Here is a 20,530-nt window from a genome sequence, read left to right as displayed (position 1 = left end):
CTGTAGACATCTGTAGACGTCTGTAGACATCTGTAGACGTCTGTAGACGTCTGTAGACATCTGTAGACGTCTGTAGACATCTGTAGACGTCTGTAGACATCTGTAGACATCTGTAGACGTCTGTAGACATCTGTAGACGTTGAAATGAAAGCCCTTCTGGTGTCAGTGGGTGCTCAGTGGGTAAGGATGCTGGTTACAGTAAATGGAAAGAGAGGGGGCTCATGGGTAGATGTCAGTAAGAACTGGGGGAGGTGACATTAACAGGAGAGATAGAAAGGCAAAGAGAGAGAGATAGAGGGAGAGAGAGCGAGAGAGAGAGAGGGGAGGGAGATAGGGAGAGAGAGAGGGAGGGAGAGAGAGAGAGAGAGAGAGAGAGAGAGAGAGAGATGGAGGGAGAGAGAGAGGGAGAGAGATGGAGGGAGAGGGAGAGAGAAGGAGAGAGAGATGGAGGGAGAGGGAGAGAGAAGGAGAGAGAGAGAGAGATGGAGGGAGAGAGAGATAGAGAGAGAGATGGAGGGAGAGGGAGAGAGAAGGAGAGAGAGAGAGAGATGGAGGGAGAGAGAGATAGAGAGAGAGATGGAGGGAGAGGGAGAGAGAGAGAGAGATGGAGGGAGAGGGAGAGAGAAGGAGAGAGAGAGAGAGATGGAGGGAGAGAGAGATAGAGAGAGATGGAGGGAGAGAGAGAGAGAGGGAGAGAGCGAGAGATAGAGAGATATGGAGGGAAAGAGAGAGAGAGGGAAAGAGATGGCTTGTCAAAACTGTTTTCACACTTGCTTTGACCACCAGTGGACCGAAAGAAAAAGAAAACAGTTAGCAGAACATAACAGTATGCCAGTAAGCATAGCAGAACATAACAGTATGCCAGTTAGCATAGCAGAACATAACAGTATGCCAGTTAGCATAGCAGAACATAACAGTATGCCAGTTAGCATAGCAGAACATAACAGTATGCCAGTATGCAGAACATAACAGTATGCCAGTATGCAGAACATAACAGTATGCCAGTATGCAGAACATAACAGTATGCCAGTTAGCATAGCAGAACATAACAGTATGCCAGTTAGCAGAACATAACACTATGCCAGTTAGCAGAACATAACAGTATGCCAGTTAGCAGAACATAACAGTATGCCAGTTAGCATAACATAACAGTATGCCAGTTAGCAGAACATAACACTATGCCAGTTAGCAGAACATAACAGTATGCCAGTTAGCAGAACATAACAGTATGCCAGTTAGCAGAACATAACAGTATGCCAGTTAGCAGAACATAACAGTATGCCAGTTAGCATAGCAGAACATAACAGTATGCCAGTTAGCAGAACATAACACTATGCCAGTTAGCAGAACATAACAGTATGCCAGTTAGCAGAACATAACAGTATGCCAGTGGACTGTAGCAGCTAGCAGGTGACAACTGTGGTTTGTGACTACTACGACTTCCAATTTTAGCCAATTGAATTGCAGTAATTCTGTTACTGGTTTGTGGGAAATTATTTTACCAATTTGGAAATTATTTGACCAATTTCGTTAAATAAAAATTATAAACCAAATAGATATCAGTAAAAACACAATATAACTAATTGTTACTTCTCTGAACTTTCATTATCCTCCCTCCTCATGAGAAATTTGAAAATATCTTAAAGATTTGCAGGATTTTGGTAACAGAATTTGAAGGCTAAGGTCAATGTCTCAAACTTACAGAAGGCAAATACTAAATATAAGTCTGTATTATTTGGCAGGGGTCTTTACTTCAACATGGTTGTGTTTTGATATATTTCTAATACCTTTTAAGACTTTTTCTGGTAGATGTTTTCAAAGACCATTTTTCCATCTGACCAGAAATTAAAGCACTTTCTAATTTCTAATATTTAAGATAGAACATATTGAAAATGTATCTATGCCTTAATCTCTTAAAAATATAGACTCTTAGCTTTCATTTGACACATACTTTGACATGTTACTATGAACTTCCCATGTTGGTGCTCATGGATCATTTTACATGCCCCGTTTTGCTTCATTGTCTCTTTACATGCAATACTACAAGGGGATTCAAGTTGTATTTTCTAATAATTCACTCATCACATCAAGGGGCTTACTCCTGTCTATTAGAATGTGTTTCAGAAATCATGTTTTGCATTTAATTTAATGATCTGGCCTGCCTTGAAGTGTATAACTCTCCTCAGTCCAAAGCCTTCAACCCCTCAACCCCATACCTCAATGCATTGTCAGATCTGTCACTCTGTCCCCTCCGGCGCGCCATCTGTTCTCTCCTCTCACCTGATGGGTCATCGCCTCTCGCAGGGACAGTTTACTTGTGGGCAGCTGACCAATGACAGGCCTGCCTATTCAAATGTTCAGAGGACAAGTATGATAAAACCATTACGTGATGGCTTCCTTGAACACCCATAGTTTGACATAATTGCTTGTGGTGAGATACCTGGTAGCCTAAAATATAAGTAGCCTTCTGATAGCCTAAAATGTACTTATCCCTCTCTCTCACCATGTATGTGTCTGTGTCTGTGTGTGTGTTATCGGATAATAGGAAAAGCTATCTGGTATTATCATTAAAAGATGCAGATTTTATGGATAACATCAGCTAAATAAATGTTAAGAGACATGCACAGGGAAGATCTAAATTACATACTCCACACGTCCTCTCTCCTCGTCTCCTTCTCAAAACCCATTGGAGGAGAAGGTCAGAGGGGCGGGCCTCTTGCTTGGAGACGAGGAGAGAGGACTCGAAGAGAATGCAATTGAGATTTCCCCTCTGACTCATAGAACTCTGACTAAGAACAGACACACTTTATTGACCAAAACAATGGTCATTAAACCACATAGACCAGACCCCGCTGCTATCGCACTGGTGCCTATAAGAGAGCCACCCCCTTATATGCATTCTTAATTTATCCACCATCTTTAACCGTACAGTAGATGGCGACAAACAGGGACACAAAAAAGAAAACGTCTAATAACGAGAAACAGCAACATCTCGCGATACTACCCGGTTTGTTTGAAACATGGCTTCCTCAATGAAGAAGGCTGCCCACGATATTGAAACGCGAAAACGGACTGATGATGTTGTCTTGTCGGGCGGTATCGACTTCAACGCCCTGTTGTTGTCTCAGCCCGTGCTCGATGGACTGGCGGCTTCTGGATTCAAGAAACCGTCTCCAATCCAGCTCAAAGCCATTCCGTTGGGGCGATGCGGACTCGGTATGATCTGGTCGTCAGCGTCTACAGTAGTTAACGTTACGTCTTAGCTAGCTAGCAATTTTATGTCTTAACCACCTAACTTCTTCTATTCTAGTCAGTTTCTAGTCTGTTTTCTAGTCTGTTTAGACTCTCATTTGAATTTATGCCGCGTTGATAACCAAGTGGGATGGTGGAAGTTACCAGTTGGGAAGTCATAAATACTAGTTTGATGCATTCACGTGCTTTGAACTCGTTGAGAAACGCCGATTTGCCAACAAGCTGCGTCAACCATAAATTAAAAGTAGTTATCATGCTTGTAAAAAAAATTGTGTTCTCAAAAAAAATTATGAATAGATCTCTTTTTGTAAATAATGTTTTGTTACATTTAATAACCAAAGATGGTGGATAAATTAAGATAGTTCACTCAGGCCTTTTATCATTGTCTCCCATAGACACCAATGCAATAGCAGCTGGGTCTGGTCTACTTAGTTCATTGACTTAAATTGCAGAGGTGGGACCAAGTCATTGTTTTACAAGTCACAAGTAAGTCTCAAGTCTTAGCACTCAAGTCTCAAGTCAAGACCTTCAAGTCTCAAGTCCTAAACAAGTCATAACGTGCTCGACCAAATGTAATACCATTTCATATTTTTAACAAGAGTAATAGTTAGTATATTACATTTACGCAAATCATGAATGCTTTTAAAAATATCTATATATTTATTACTTTACTTTCCAAATAAACTTTATATTTCCATGGAAATACATGGGTAGCCATGAGAAAGACCCCCCCCCCCCCTCCTCCCATAGTGATCGAATGTCGAGGATCCCTATGGGGTGCAATTGGACCATGTTGACTTGTACACAATAGCCCAACCTTAACACACACTCTCTGTGTGGTTACAGTAGGCTAATGTATGTCAATGGTTTTAGGAACAGAAGTAACATCAGGCAGGATCTAGGCTACCAACTGCCTAGCCAGTTGTAGCTCAATCTTGTGCAATGATCACGTTCCCGCACTGGCTGACTGGGTGGAGGCTCGTGACTTAACGTTATATTAACGTTATACATGATACACTAGTAAAGTACTAAAAAATATATAGCTGGCTATATTAGCCACGACTTACCGTTCTTTGTGCAGCTTCAAATGTCGAACAAAGTTGGAAATTGTTTGTGCCTCCGTCTGTAATTTTCTTCCCGCATGTTTTGTAAGTTGCAATCTGTTTTTTGTTGATACAGCGTCGTCTTTATATCAGAAAATAATCATTTTGGGAATCATCTTTCCAAGGGCTCCATCTGAATTCACCTGCCGACGTTCCTCTGCACTGCCACACAACTGTTTCTCAAACTGTAATCCGTTAAATGAAGAGTTGATGTGCTGCACACTTTGTTTTTAATAGCATCATTTTTAATATTTGGGCTCTGGGAGGATATCAAGTCAGGTCGAGTCATAAGGCTCAAGTCCATGTCAAGTCACGAGTCATTGGTGTCAAAGTCGAGTTGCAAGTCGTCATATTTGTGACTCGATTCCACACCTCTGTTAAATTGAACCAGAAAAAAACAGCAAGGGTGGTGTCTCACTTCCTCTTCAAAGTCTGCCCACGATATTGAAACGCGAAAACGGACTGATGATGTTGTCTTGTCGGGCGGTATTGATTTAGCCTTAAAGGCTATTAGGTGACGTCAGGCTCACGTGCATGGCTCTCAGGTGTTTGTCACCTGATGCATGTGCAAGTGTTTATATAGTTTACATAATATTTACAGATAGCTATTTAGGACAGGAAGCTGGCAACCTACATGCCTCATGTCTGTGTGCTGTATTTCAGATCTGATAGTGCAGGCCAAGTCTGGCACAGGGAAGACCTGTGTGTTCTCTGCCATCGCCCTGGACTCTCTGGTAATGGAGAACACTACAACACAGGTGACTCAACTCACTCAATTTATCATAACAGAGACATGCATTCATTTCACATGTCAAGGTTGAATGTCATCTATGACATCTGTTTGCTTGACTCTATATTTGGACAGATTACAGGCAAATCTTTGACATAGGATGGACATTGTGTATTGACCAAAATGTCCCTTCCTGTGACAGGTGCTGGTGCTAGCCCCGACCCGTGAGATAGCAGTGCAGATCCACTCTGTGGTGATGGCTATAGGCAGTGCCATGGAGGGCCTGCAGTGTCATGTCTTCATTGGGGGGACGCCCGTCAGCCAGGACAAGATCAGTCTCAAGAAGTGCCACATCGCTGTGGGATCACCAGGTCAGTGACTGTAGGCAAACCTATACAGTTCCTTTGTCTTATAGGTAAATAACCATGGCAACAGTATCATGTGTATCAAACAGTGGCATAAGTCTAATTGTATATCGATGTGTTCTTCCCTGGCCAGGACGTATCAAGCAGCTGATTGAGCTGGGTCTTTTGGTTACCGCCAGCATCCGTCTGTTTGTGCTGGACGAGGCTGACAAACTACTGGAGGAAGGCAGCTTCCAGGACCAGATCAAGTGAGACACACACACGGGTCTTCGATCAACTCCACCTGACGGACTCTCTGTCTCTCCTAGAGATCCTATTCAATTACTAGAGCGGCTAAACCCTTAAAGAGCCTAAATGGACTGAAAATGGCAGCCATTGTGGTCAGGGTGACATCCAAACCAGTCTAATTGGAATTAATGACAAAGGCATAGGTGATGCATTTCCTGCTTTTACTCGTGCAGGATAAAAAGTAATGCATGTAAATATCAGAAATGATGTAATAGAATTGTCAACCTAAAATATTGTCATCAGTCTTTCTCATATTCATTTAGCAGTGGCTTTAAAAAATATATATATACATATATCATTTACAGGATGCTGAAATGTTTTCAGTGTAAACTTAAATGACTAAAGACAGATCTAACGTATGTAGAAAAGTTAATGGAGCGATACATATATTCTTTTAAAGAAATTTGCTTTAAAACAGCAACATTTTGTGTATGTGGCCAAAAGGCGGGCCTTTAAAATGTTTGTTTGGAGACTGGGCTATTGGCCATGCCCCACCCTTACCAAAATGGCTGACGTTTTATTCAATCATAAGAAGGTTCATGTCCATTATAATATTCTTATTCCTAATTCTATCTCTAGTTGGATATTCTCCTCTCTACCGGTCAACAAACAGATGTTAGCCCTGTCTGCCACCTACCCAGAATCCCTTGCCCAGCACCTGGCCCACTACATGAGAGAGCCCACCTTCGTCAGACTTAACCCCTCCGACCCCGGACTCATAGGTCAGTATCACAGCTCAACCAGTAACATCCAGGTACAACAGGCATCATGTCCCAGACAGACACAGAGATAATCCATGATTTTGGGTCATGATTAGCATGAAGATTGTGCTCTGTTTTATTTCACTGAGATGTGTATTCTGCCCCCCTCAGGTTTGAAGCAGTACTACAAGCTGGTGCGCTCCCATGCCATGCCCCATAAGGTGTTTGAGGAGAAGGTTCTGCTCCTGCTGGAGCTGTTCAGTAAAGTTCCCTTCAATCAAGCTCTGGTGTTCTCCAACCTGCACACCAGGTAGGACCCTCAGCTGTAGGGTTACTGTAAAATCAACGAGCTATCTGAATAACTGTCTACACAGTAATTTGTTTTGCAGTGTAGTCTCCCTATTAGTAGTTTGTTTCATTTTTCTTTTTGTTCAATAATTTCTTATGGTTTTCATCCCTACAGGGCTCAGCATTTAGCAGACATCTTGTCCTCGAAGGGCCTTCCTGCTGTCTGTATCTCAGGTGAGAGTGGGCCAGGGCCAGCAAGGAGCACTATACTAGAGTACATTACTCTTACTATATTCTACTACCACTAGTCTACTGCCATAATAAAACTGAATCAGATGTGATGTGGTGTATTATGCTGTGATGTGGTGTATTATGCTGTGATGTGGTGTATTATGCTCTGATGTGGTGTACTAAGCTGTGGTGTAACGTGTGTGTGTGTGTAGGTAGTCTGAGTCAGGACCAGCGAATGGAGGCCATGTCTAAACTGAAGCAGTACCAGTGTAGAGTACTCATCTCTACTGACCTGGTGAGTGTTTCAGCAACATGACCTCACACCTACCTCATCTCCACAATAACCTCACAAATGTCCTTAAGAAAAGAACATTTCTGTACCACTTGCTGAAAGCAGCCTCTCCTCTCTCAGACCTCCAGAGGTATAGATGCTGAGAAGGTGAATCTGGTGATCAACCTGGATGTTCCTCAGGACTGGGAGACCTACATGCACCGTATAGGACGAGCCGGACGCTTTGGTGAGTTCTGCCTGTCGACACAGCCATTATACCGCCATCACAGGGCTAGGACGTCAGTCTGGTCCTAATGTCTGTCTTACACTGCTAGTAGAGACTAGCTGTAGACCTCGGTCTATAGATTGGTCCCAAGGTCAACAGGTTGGCTAATCACTCAGCCGTGTGTGTGTGTGTGTGTGTGTGTGTGTGTGTGGAGGTGATAGACAGAACCCTCTAGGTGACTACAAACTGGGTCGTCATGACAAACTCAGGCTGGCAGGAGTGGCATCCTTCTGTTGTCAGAACTTTGCTTTACCTCTCCCTCTTTTACACACACACACACACACACACACACACACACACACACACACACACACACACACACACACACACACACATCTGCTAGCTGTTGTGGATGGGTCCTCATAAGGAGTGTTTTCTCTTTTGTCCCAGGTACACACGGGCTGGCAGTGACCTACTGTTGCCATGGCGAGGAGGAGAACAAGATGATGGCCATCGCTCAGAAGTGCAACCTAATTCTTTGCGCTCTACCAGGTAAGATCTGAATGTCCTTGTGACCTTTGCTTTCAGTCATAGATCAGATTGTGGATTTTTTTTCTCATCTTTTTACAAATGGAGCATGTGTGTGTGGTGTTGCTGTGTTATTGTGATGGATCTCCTAACCCCATCATCACTCCTCCAGACCCCATAGAGCCAGGGCTGATGCAGGAGCCTTGTGACTGGGATATCACTGTGGAGGCCCTGACACCAGGGACTAATTCCCAGGTGTTCCCCAAGACAGAGCGAAGGAGACGGGCTAAGACCGAATCCCCAGCCCCTAAACCCATCAGGGATCAGAACCCCAGCCCTGTCCACCCAGAGAGCACTGAACCCAGCCGACCATGTAAGAGCCAGCACACAGCCAGTCCTGTGGCTAAGGCTGGTCCGAAGCACAAAAATGCATCCCCTGCCCTGGATGTCCTCCTACCCCCTCCCAAGGCTTCAGTAGTCCCTGGGGCCTCACTAGCTCTCTCCCGTAAAGAGCAACAGGATGCCCTGCCAAAGATCCCTCCGCTCAGCGCCTTCAAGAGTCAAAGGTCAGGGATCATGACCTTCCAGGAGGCAGAGCTGGACTTCCAGAGCTTCATCAGGGAGGGGCTGGGAAGGACGGTGGAGGTCATCCGACAGTTCAGAGGTCACGGAGACGACGGCGAGGGATTTAACGGTCAGCACGGCTACGAGGAGTCTCATACACTCCAGGATGATGATGTGCCACTCACACACACACACATGACACCGAACGGAGAGCGTCCACCAACACCCACACAGCTTCCTCTAAAGACGAACTCTGACCCGTCACCTTTGGAGTCAACTTCTGATGGGTCCAGCTCTGACTGTGACATGGAGGAAGACCGGCAGGCTGACGAGTCAACGCAGAGCTCCACAGATCAGACCAGAGGATCTGAACACAAACCAATCATTCCGATTCAAACTCAATCTGCACAGCAATCCACAGTCCTGGATGGGGCAAGGAAACCAAAGTTTACGCCACCTAGAAGCCAACCCAACTCACCGTCTGTACCCCATCCTAGCCACCACAGATCCCCCAGACCAGAGGGGAGAGCTGTGAGTACAAACCCCGGGGAGGGGGAACCTTTGTTGTGGAAGGCAAAGGACAGAGAGGCTACAGCACAGCAGTGGAGTAGGGAGACGGCTAAGAAAGTCAAAGGGGAGAAGAGAGATATTTTAGAGGAGAGGAAGGTGCCTGAGAATCGAGGGAGTGAGAGGAAGAGGGACAGAGTGAGTGAGGTAGAGGAGGAGGATGATGGTGAGGGTTATGAGGGCTACTGGAGGGCCTACTACAGAGCTTGGGAGGATTACTACGCCTCCATGCCCCCCTCTCACCACCAGGGTTACCATGGCTACCACAGTATGGCGTCCAGCTGGATGGCTGCCTACCGTATGAACTCTGTGTACATGGAGGAACTGTTAAAACACTAACACAGGGCTTCACACGTAGACCAGAGAAACTGATTTAAACTTCTCCCAAAGACATGAGCTATTCTTTCCACTCAATGTCTGCTGTTATCAGTGAAACAAAGTTAAAGATGGTTAAAACATTAAAGATCTCTTTGTAGAAGCAGCAAACGGTGAACAAACATGAATAATTTCTTCAGTTATTTTAAGGAAATCACTGATTTCCACGTAGCAATGTTATTTTGCTGTACACGTTTTGGTCTTTCATTTTGAATGTGAAATAGTGGACTTACGCTAATATTATTGCATGGTAAATGAATGACTTTACTACGTGCATTATTATTATGCCTACTTTGTGTACGTACTTTTATAATAAAGATCCTTTTGTTCAATATGCCTCCTTTCAGACCCTTGTCATTCCGTATAATAATATAGTATATATTTTTTTGTTCCATCTTATTCCAGAAACACAGAGAAGAACATGGGCCAATTCTGATTATACATTTATTTATTTAAAGAAAATATATATATATTTTGTCCAATCAGCTCTGAAAAGATCTGATGTGATTGGTCAAAAGACCAATTATTGGGGAGAAAAAAAGATCAGATTTGGGCTACCTGTGTAAATGCAGCCATGATGGTATTCTTGGAAAATGCTCAGAGTCGTCAACTTCAGAATAACACAGGCTAGAACAGCAAGGTCACACAGATCAAACCTGAATACTCCAATCAGTCAGCAAAGCCCTGCTCATCAAATCAGGCTTGGAACAGTCTCTCCCTCAATATGCCACTCAATCACAGAACACACTTTAAATTACGACCAATTCACCCCATTGACATGTGTCATAGGCTAGCTAGGTCAAGGATGCTGCTATCAAAAGTATGCTGTTTGCTCTGTGCTGCCTGGTGAGAGGAGAAAAGGCTTGGAGCATGGCTGTGTCTGCAGGTTTGGGAGATATTTTACGTTTTGATTTAACTGCAAAGATATGAGTAAACTAAATGTGGTACTGTTGACCGTCAATGGAAGGAGTTGAAATATCACCTGGCTTATTTTAGGTCACATCCAAGCAGATGGGTAAAATGAAATGCTCTCTGGACACCCGCTCTTGCTGCTGTCTGTGCTACTGGAGGGGAGGCGAGAGGAGGTGCGGTAGTCGATCCTGCTTTGCTCCCTGCAGCAGTTCACCTATGCCCTCTGCAGTTGCGTTCAACTGCTCACCCTGGTCAGCGACCGCATATAACGGTTCCAGGCCACCGCTTTTCCGTTTCACAACAAGAAGACAAAGGCCAGGATTCCGGTTTGGATCCTCGCCATCTGGGCTTTCAGGTTACTTATAGCTATCCTTTCGCTGGCTCTGTCCAGACGTTATCTGTTTTACCTGATGTGCCGTCGTCACGTAGGCAAACACGTGACGTTTGGCGCATATATTTTGGTTCCAGTGTGGGGCTGCAGCCTGACTTTAATAGTTATTCACTACGTGTGGATATTTAAAGTAGTCAGGTAACAAAGTATCAGACCGCGGGATTCAGCTGAGGCCCTCTGTGTCGAGGCACATCTGGAGTTGGCAGAACTCTGTTGTTTCAACACCGCGGATAGCACCGGGGCAAACGGTCAAATACTTACTAGCGGCTGTAGCGTTGCTGATTCTGCAACTCCCACGGTGCACGGTGATCACAGTGTCTGAGGAGACCAGCACCCCTGCAGCGGAGAAAGCTCAGGAGAGAGTGAGGTCCGTGTGTCTCCTCACCCCCACCGCTAGGGAGAGGGGACAGAAGAGGACAGAGGGGAAACTGGCCAAGCGCTTTGGGTACATCATCATCACCTTCACTCTCTTCTGGATGCCCATGGTTGTGATTCTGCTAATACACGCCATCGTGACGAGGGGCAGAGACTCCGTGAGTAGGCTATATCATGAAATGATCAGAAAATGAGTCTTTACAGCTTTCATATTCATTTACAACTTTTACAGTGTTTAATTTTGTAGGCTACTCTTTCATTCCCTCTTCCCCTCTCCCCTGTTTTCCTCTCTGCCCCTGCCAGACAGTTCCGCTATGAGTTCAAGAAACTGCTCTCCTCACTCCTCTGCAGGGGCTGAGGAATCAATCCAGACCCAGGAGGACTGAGAACTGGGACCCCTGGACAGAAGTCAAGGCTGGTCTGCGGAGGATTCAATTGTAGTGCCCTTTCAGCACAATATAATTTCATACAATTGAGAATTCTATCATCATGTGTAAATAATCTAATAACATCTCACTTTTGAGGTTTGAGTTTATTCAGGTAAATACTAAAACATGCTAGCCAGGCTGGTAGCCTCTTTATCACATGTATAGATGTATGAATTGAATAGACAGTAGCTAATGGGATTGTACAGTATGTGCCGTAACGATGCCTTTATGAGGGGTATGACTGTTTAGCGTCTGTACTTACTGTCATCAGCATGTGTGAAATTGCAATTAGTGAAGGAAGAAAAGCTACTTACAACTATAATACACACACACACACACACACACACACACACACACACACACACACACACACTACATCCCACCACCCCCAATGTCTGTTAGTGGATGACATAAGAGACAGAGTCAGAGGTGGTTTCGGCAGATATAGATGTTTTTATCAGGCGTTTTCACAGTCGGGACACAAGACAAGGTCATAAATAATAACCAACGACTGACAGGATACGCACAGCATTAGTGTCAACAACGACAGGAGTCAGGGGAAAGCAAAGAGTGATGGAGAGACTGAGCCAAAGAAAAGACAAATTGGCTAAGGGAAAAGAAAACAAAAAAAGAAGAGAGAGGACCGACACAATAACAGACCTTAGTGTTAATCATTAGGGAAAAGATAACAATGATTTGACACTTTTTAGGGGAGTATTGTGTGTTTGATCACTGCCCCCCCTACAGTGTCATGGTAGGCTAGACTGCAAAGTCAGCCGTATTATTTGATTTAAGTCATGGTATGCAGGACTTGTGATAACACTTTTCTATTTCAACCCAATAACGTGAACCTACTTTTACAGACTGCTGTTGTCTCCGCTTTTCTGTCAATCTAATTAAAATAGTGTTACAACCAGGCCTGGAAACTGTGAGTAAGATGTAATTCACTTCGGAAAAGTGCCTGCCTGGCTGTGCTTGTTTCTCTGTTTGCTCTGTGACAGAGAGCGTCTGACTGTGTATTACACGTACACTAATAGCCCATGTCGGATTTCCCCTCGACCAGGCCCACAAATTGGGGAAAACCAATATTATTTCCTATTGACACCAATTGTAAAATTGGCAACCTCGTTGTTAAATATTTGTTATACATAAATAACAAAACATGCTGAAAATGTACATGTAGTTAGGTCAAAAATCCCAATCTACAGTTCGCAATGCTCCCACATAAGGAAAGAGCCTGCCGAGAAGAGCCCTGTGGCTTCAGGCTATTCGGTGTGGGATATTTGGGGACGCGGAGTCCAAGTAGGCTATGTATGGAAAACATTTCATCACAGGTAAGACATTTAACTTGTTTAGTACCATTCGTTTGTAACTCCACTAACTGCTTGTAGCTGTATAGTCTGTTTGTTTGTGTTGTTGGTCTTGGCTAGTTTAATGTTCCGGTCAGTAGATAGCTAGCACTCACTCACTCAAGTGGCTGCTAGCATCGTCATGAAAAGGGGCATGAGGGAAGCCCTACAATATGTTTTTCTAAGTAGTGAGAATGCTAGGGAGCAGGCCATGTTGGAAAGTGATCTTTAGACTTTTGTACTTCTCTTAAATGTAGTTTTGTAATTGACTAAAACAAGCAGACAACAAGAAAATTGCATTTGAAAAAGGTCAAGTTTTGTTGTGAGCCAATGGAGTAACTTACAGAGCATTCGGAAAGTATTCAGACGAATAAGGTGAACCTTCGCCCCAGTCTGAGGTCCTCAGTGCTCTGGAGCAGGTTTTCATCAAGGATCTCTCTGTACTTTGCTCTGTTTATCTTTCCCTCGATCCTGACTAGTCTCCCAGTCCCTGCTGCTGAAAAACATCCCCACAGCATGATGCTGCCACCACCATGCTTCATTGTAGGGATGGTGCCAGGTTTCCTCCAGACGTGACGCTTGGCATTCAGGCCAAAGATTTCAATCTTGGTTTCATCAGACCATAGAATCTTGTTTCTCATGGTCTGAGAGTCCTTTAGGTGCTTTTGGGAAACTCCAAGCGGGCTGAAGTGCCTTTTACTGAGGAGTGACTTCCGTCTGGCCACTCTACCATAAGGGCCTGATTGATTGAGAGATGGTTGTCCTTCTGGAAGGTTCTCCCATCTCCACAGAGAACTATTTAGCTCTGTCAGGGTGACCATTGGGTTCTTGTTCACCTCCCTGACCAAGGCCCTTCTCCCCCGATTGCTCAGTTTTGCCGGGTGGCCAGCTCTAGGAAGAGTCTTGGTGGTTCCAAACTTATTCTATTTAAGAATGATGGCCACTGTGTTCTTGGGGATCTTCAATGCTGCAGACATTTTTTTGGTACTCTTCCCCAGATCTGTGCCTCGACACAATCCTGCCTCGAAGCTCTACAGACAATTCCTTCCACCTCATGGCTTGGGTTTTTGCTCTGACATGCACTGTCAACTGTGAGACCTTAGATAGACAGGTGTGTGGCTTTCCAAATCATGTCCAATCAATTGAATTTACCACAAGTGTGGACTCTAATCAAGTTGTAGAAACATCTCAAGGATGATCAATGGAAACCGGATGCACATGAGCTCAATTTCAAGTCTCATATCAAAGGGTCTGAATACTTATGCAAATAAGGTATTTCTGGTTTTTATTTTTAATACATTTGTAAAAATTTAGAAAACCTGGTTTCGCTTTGTCGTTATGGGGTATTGTGTGTAGATTGATGAGGACATTTTATATTTATTCAATTTTAGAATAAGGCTGTAACAACATTTTTAGAAAGTCAAGGGGTCTGAATACTTTCTGAATGCACTGTAGGTAACCACAGGTTGTTTTCCCTACAGGAGGGCAAGATCGCAACGTTCTATCCCATAACGACTGGGTCTATACTAGATCCTGGGAGCTATGGTCACGGAATACATCATCGAGTTCTAAAGTAACAATACCTGTGCTTACAAATGCAGGTCATCCACTAAATAAACAATACCATTAACTTCCTGATCCAACATAGTTGAACCCTTTTGGTTTGGTTGAATCACAGGTCCTGTGTCATGTCGTAGATAGATGCCATGGATCTACTCTGCATTGCCCCTTTGTGTGCCTGTATCTCTGGAAGGGCTGGTGTCTGAATTCAGTCTGAATATACTGAAGTGAACTGAGCCCAACTCTAGTGTCTGGTAAAGAGACATTTCAGACCCTGTAACCAAGAAGATAAATGGCTAGTGTTAGATGTTAAGGTTGGTTTAGGTCCATGGGTGGGTGTCATCCAGTCCTCCATGTCTCTGTGGTCACCATGACAACAGATGTCCCAGGTTCAAGTTCTCCAGGAAAAAAATTAAACATTTAAGACCTAGAATGTCCCAGGGGAAAAACATGGAAGGCCACAGAAAAAGTACAAACACCAAGTTTCTATCCACATAGAAGATTACAGACACCCAACAACTTTGAAAAATGCCAGCTGAGTTTGGGGAGAAAACATTGACGACTAAAAACAACTACCAAAAGCATACTGTTCTTCACACAGAACGGAGGAAAGGATACAACAGGACGACAACGAGAGAGAAAGAGATACACAGGACGACAACGAGAGAGAAAGAGAGTGAGAGAGGACAGCTTCACTGGCTCTGCCAAACAATGGGAAAATATTACAAAATATTCTATTAACAATATTCACAATATAACCCAGGCTCTGGACAGATCTCTGTCAGAAATTCTCAGCAAACACCTTGTGCTTTTAGTTAGACGTGGTTTAAGTTTAAATACAACCTTTTTGGTCTTGGTGTTGGATAATGAAGCAAGTTTACATAAAAGGTCTGTTGAATATCTACAACTAGAGCCCAAAGGAAAGCAAAGGGAGGGAAACCGACCTACAAAAAAAGAGAGAAATAAAATCAAGAATTTACAGGCACATATTGTGTAAAAGGCTTCCAGCTGAGAATTTTGGACAAAAATATGTCCAGGAGCTTTCCATGAGTGGCAGCTAGTCACACATATACAGAGCCATGGACACTTACAGAAAGAGCTACACTTACAGACAGCTCCTCAAACTCACACACACTCATACAGGCATACACACATACACGTTCACAAATATAAGAAACCCACTAGTATCTCTGACACAGACACCTACCATAGTTTGATCTGTTAAGAATTTTCACTGTGAAATTAAATTATACCTGGGGAGAAAAAAAAGAAAAAGAAAAAAAGATTTTGGATGGTGATTGACATGTATCTATGACAACGAATAAGTGGATCAAACTGAATCCAACCATAAATAACATAACAAACCAGAGGAAAACTTTAATGATTTCAATATGTCTAAGTTATTTTCTTTGATATGATCACTGTTTCCTGCTGTAATGATGTAAAGACCAGACAGGTCAAATGTCAAACTCAGGTTCCAAACCATAAAAAGGTTGTCCTTGCTATCCGGGATCCTTGGGACATCCATACTCCCCATTGAAGTTGAAATTTAAAATGGTTAAGATTAGGGTGAGGTAAGGGTTATTGTTAAGGTTAGGGTTAAGGTTAGGTGAAGGTTATTGTTAAGGTAAGGGTTAAGGTTAGGGTTAGGTAAGGGTTAAGGTTTTAGTGTAGGGATGTCCCAATGATCCCGGATAGCACAAAAGGTGCTGCGTGCCCAGTGACATGTGACTTTACTGCTCTACATCTCTCCAGCGACCCATCAAGTGCTTCTCTTTCTCTTTCATACACTCCAAAAACTCAAACCTTTTTTATTTTCTCTAACACACATTCTCTCTCACACACACTTATAACCTACCAAACACACACAAAACGCACACTCAAACATACAGAAGCGCCCAGACACCTACAGTAGACTGTATCTAAAATCCATCCTCCATTTCTACAGGAAGTCCATGTCATTACAGTAGATCTCCACTAGTAGGCAGTCCTTCTCCATGTCTTCAGTCTGGGACTCGGCCTTCAGAGCATTCGCCTGCTCGTCTGTCGTATCCTTCGCACTGTCCTTCTGTCTATCTGCATGAGTCTGTCTATCCATCCTATCTGTCTGTCCGCGCGTCCTGCTGCGCTTCTACTCTCACAGCGCAGACACCTTCACAACGTTCTGAAGGGCGGGGCCTGGGGGTGGAGGGTGGGCGTCGCTCTCAGGAGTGGTTGCTGGGGGTGTCGGAATGCTGATGATCGCAGTGGTGATCGTGCCACTCTGGCAGTTGAGACGCGCGGGTTCGTCCACACGCATGTTCAGACTGGAGCGACTGGAGAGAGAGAGAGGAGGGGAGTGGAGAGAGAGAGAGGCAGGGAGTGGAGAGAGAGAGAGGCAGGGAGTGGAGAGAGAGAGGCAGGGAGTGGAGAGAGAGAGAGGCAGGGAGTGGAGAGAGAGAGAGGAGGGGAGTGGAGAGAGAGAGGCAGGGAGTGGAGAGAGAGAGAGGCAGGGAGAGGAGAGAGAGAGAGGCAGGGAGTGGAGAGAGAGGCAGGGAGTGGAGAGAGAGAGAGGAGGGGAGTGGAGAGAGAGGCAGGGAGTGGAGAGAGAGAAAGGAGGGGAGTGGAGAGAGAGAGGCAGGGAGAGGAGAGAGAGAGAGGCAGGGAGTGGAGAGAGAGGCAGGGAGTGGAGAGAGGGAGAGGAGGGGAGTGGAGAGAGAGAGAGGCAGGGAGAGGAGAGAGAGGCAGGGAGTGGAGAGAGAGGCAGGGAGTGGAGAGAGAGGCAGGGAGTGGAGAGAGAGAGAGGAGGGGAGTGGAGAGAGAGAGAGGCAGGGAGTAGAGAGAGAGAGAGGAGGGGAGTGGAGAGAGAGGAGGGGAGTGGAGAGAGAGAGAGGCAGGGAGTAGAGAGAGAGAGAGGCAGGGAGAGGAGAGAGAGGCAGGGAGTGGAGAGAGAGGCAGGGAGTGGAGAGAGAGGCAGGGAGTGGAGAGAGAGAGAGGAGGGGAGTGGAGAGAGAGAGAGGACGGGAGTGGAGAGAGAGGAGGGGAGTGGAGAGAGAGAGAGGCAGGGAGTAGAGAGAGAGAGAGGCAGGGAGTAGAGAGAGAGAGAGGAGGGGAGTGGAGAGAGAGGAGGGGAGTGGAGAGAGAGGAGGGGAGTGGAGAGAGAGAGAGGACGGGAGTGGAGAGAGAGGAGGGGAGTGGAGAGAGAGAGAGGAGGGGAGTGGAGAGAGAGGAGGGGAGAGAGAGAGAGGCAGGGAGTAGAGAGAGAGAGAGGAGGGGAGTGGAGAGAGAGGAGGGGAGTGGAGAGAGAGAGAGGCAGGGAGTAGAGAGAGAGAGAGGAGGGGAGTGGAGAGAGAGAGAGGCAGGGAGTAGAGAGAGAGAGAGGAGGGGATGAGAAACATATTTTTATGAGACCAAATGTTTATTTGTTTAGTTATTTTTTGTTGAGGGGAGGTTACAGGTACATTATCCATTTCAAGTTATCCATTTATAAAACCTGTTCCTGTAGGCTGCCACTCAAATGAAAAAACCCAGAAGAAATACACAGTTTAATAATAAACAATAAATTCAGTATAAACAGGAATAGAAAATAAATAAATGTGGGCCTCCACCCCCAAACTCCCATCCCATTCCCCCAACCTCCCATTCCATTCCCCCAACACCTACCAGCCAACATGTCTCCATCCAGTGGGCACGCAATCACCAACACTGGACAATTGAGTGGAAAAATGTCGCCTGATCTGACGAATCCTAGTTTATGTTGCGTCATGCTTTTTATTTTTTATTTTATTTCACCTTTATTTAACCAGGTAGGCTAGTTGAGAACACCTTTATTTAACCAGGTAGGCTAGTTGAGAACACCTTTATTTAACCAGGTAGGCTAGTTGAGAACACCTTTATTTAACCAGGTAGGCTAGTTGAGAACACCTTTATTTAACCAGGTAGGCTAGTTGAGAACAAGTTCTCATTTACAACTGTGACCTGGCCAAGATAAATCAAAGCAGTGCGACAAAAACAACAACACAGAGTTACACATGGAATAAACAAACGTACAGTCAATAACACAATAGAAAAATCTGTATACAGTTGTGCAAATGAAGTAAGGAGGTAAGACAATAAATAGGCCAATAGTGGCAAAGTAATTACAATATAGCATCACTGGAGTGATGAGGATGTGCAAGTAGATTTGGTCGCAGCAGCATGAGTCTATGGCCTAATCCTGCCTGGTGTCAAAGGTACAGGCTGGTGGTGGTGGGGTAATAGTGGGTAATGGTGTGGGGAATGTTTTCCTGACACACGTTAGGTCCCTTGATACCAATTGAGCAACATTTCCATGCCCTGAAGAATTCAGGCTGTTCAGGAGGCAAAGGGGGAAGGCGACACAGTACTAGGTGGGTGTATCTAATAATGCACTTTGAAATGAATTTAGTAACATTTCCCCAGAAGCATTTAACTGCAGGGCACTCCCACATCATATGGAGAAATGTGCCTACTTGATTTAGGGGACACCGTAAACAGTTCCGAGTTGGAGCCAATCTCATCGTAAAACATTTCCTTGATGTGAAATAAAGTCTGTGAAAGAATTTAACATTTATAAGTTGATGGTTCAGATTACGGGATGCCAAGGTCATATTTTTCCTCATTCTGTTCCAGTGAAATGATTGTTGAGATTCAATTAGATCTGTGGACCATACTTTTTGAATGGCAAGCTCAGAATATGAGCTTTCCAAAAGTTGTTTATATATTATTAAGATCAGTCATTTCGGGAACCCAGATAATTTATTTATAAATCCCATAGGGATGCACGATATATCGTGAGCATATCAGAATCGGACAATATTAGCTAAAAATGCCAACATCGGCATCGGCCCGATGTCTAGTTTAATGCCGATGTGCAAAACCGATGCCAAAGCTGACGTGCATACCTATATAACGTAGGTAGATGACGTGCATACCTTTATAACGTAGGCAGATGACGTGTATACCTATATAACGTAGGTAGATGATGTGCATACCTATATAACGTAGGTAGATGACGTGCATACCTATAGAATATAGGTAGATGACGCGCATACCTATATAACGTAGGTAGATGACGTGCATACCTATATAAACGTAGGTAGATGACGTGCATACCTATATAACGTAGGTGGATGACGTGCATACCTATATAAACGTAGGTAGATGACGTGCATACCTATATAACGTAGATAGATGACGTGCATACCTATATAACGTAGATAGATGACGTGCATACCTATATAACGTAGATAGATGACGTGCATACCTATATAACGTAGGTAGATGACGTGCATACTTTTATAACGTAGATAGATGACGTGCATACCTATATAACGTAGATAGATGACGTGCATACCTATATAAGGACCGCTACTTCTTTAACAGGCATTCTCTCTGAGCCTCTTTACCATGTCACCACCGTGCTGGATGCTAGGTACAAGGACCGCTACTTCTTTAACAGGCATTCTCTCTGAGCCCCTTTACCATGTCACCACCGTGCTCGACGCTAGGTACAAGGACCGCTACTTCTTTAACAGGCATTCTCTCTGAGCCCCTTTACCATGTCACCACCGTGCTCGACGCTAGGTACAAGGACCGCTACTTCTTTAACAGGCATTCTCTCTGAGCCTCTTTACCATGTCACCACCGTGCTCGATGTTAGGTACAAGGACCGCTACTTCTTTAACAGGCATTCTCTCTGAGCCTCTTTACCATGTCACCACCGTGCTCGACGCTAGGTACAAGGACCACTACTTCTTTAACAGGCATTCTCTCTGAGCCTCTTTACCATGTCACCACCGTGCTCGACGCTAGGTACAAGGACCACTACTTCTTTAACAGGCATTCTCTCTGAGCCTCTTTACCATGTCACCACCGTGCTCGACGCTAGGTACAAGGACCGCTACTTCTTTAACAGGCATTCTCTCTGAGCCTCTTTACCATGTCACCACCGTGCTCGACGCTAGGTACAAGGACCACTACTTCTTTAACAGGCATTCTCTCTGAGCCTCTTTACCATGTCACCACCG

At 44.6% G+C, this 20,530-nt stretch overlaps 2 protein-coding genes and 1 long non-coding RNA gene across 5 annotated transcripts in view; 2 read left to right on the top strand and 1 right to left on the bottom strand.

The window, feature by feature from the left end:
- Nucleotides 1-2,979: 2,979 nt before the first annotated feature.
- On the top strand, nt 2,980-9,825 carry ddx20 (DEAD (Asp-Glu-Ala-Asp) box polypeptide 20). The gene is made up of 11 exons (XM_020459458.2): nt 2,980-3,216; nt 5,019-5,113; nt 5,288-5,456; nt 5,584-5,698; nt 6,318-6,460; nt 6,611-6,749; nt 6,903-6,961; nt 7,171-7,253; nt 7,371-7,476; nt 7,906-8,007; nt 8,156-9,825. The coding sequence occupies exons 1-11, from the start codon at nt 3,021-3,023 to the stop codon at nt 9,451-9,453; spliced, it is 2,505 nt and encodes an 834-aa protein (XP_020315047.1). The 5' UTR covers nt 2,980-3,020; the 3' UTR covers nt 9,454-9,825.
- A 321-nt stretch (nt 9,826-10,146) lies between these two features.
- LOC116356990 (uncharacterized) lies at nt 10,147-15,852 on the top strand. Of its 2 annotated transcripts, none has more exons than XR_004205273.1 (3): nt 10,147-10,375; nt 10,486-11,325; nt 11,475-15,852. It is a non-coding gene; the product is annotated as an uncharacterized LOC116356990 (long non-coding RNA). The 2 variants fall into 2 exon arrangements; XR_004205274.1 differs by having other exon boundaries at nt 11,471-15,852.
- kcnd3 (potassium voltage-gated channel, Shal-related subfamily, member 3) overlaps nt 15,846-20,530 on the bottom strand; it is a 236,896-nt gene continuing 232,211 nt past the window's right edge. For both annotated transcript variants that reach the window (XM_031803975.1, XM_031803976.1), the window contains one exon: nt 15,846-16,819. In XM_031803975.1, coding sequence (XP_031659835.1) covers nt 16,642-16,819 — 178 coding nt within the window. In that variant the 3' untranslated portion in view covers nt 15,846-16,641. The remainder of the gene's footprint in view (nt 16,820-20,530) is intronic.

Source organism: Oncorhynchus kisutch, linkage group LG24 (genome assembly GCF_002021735.2).
Source record: "Oncorhynchus kisutch isolate 150728-3 linkage group LG24, Okis_V2, whole genome shotgun sequence".
Lineage (NCBI taxonomy): Eukaryota > Metazoa > Chordata > Actinopteri > Salmoniformes > Salmonidae > Oncorhynchus > Oncorhynchus kisutch.
This window is presented reverse-complemented; position numbering and strand designations above follow the sequence as displayed.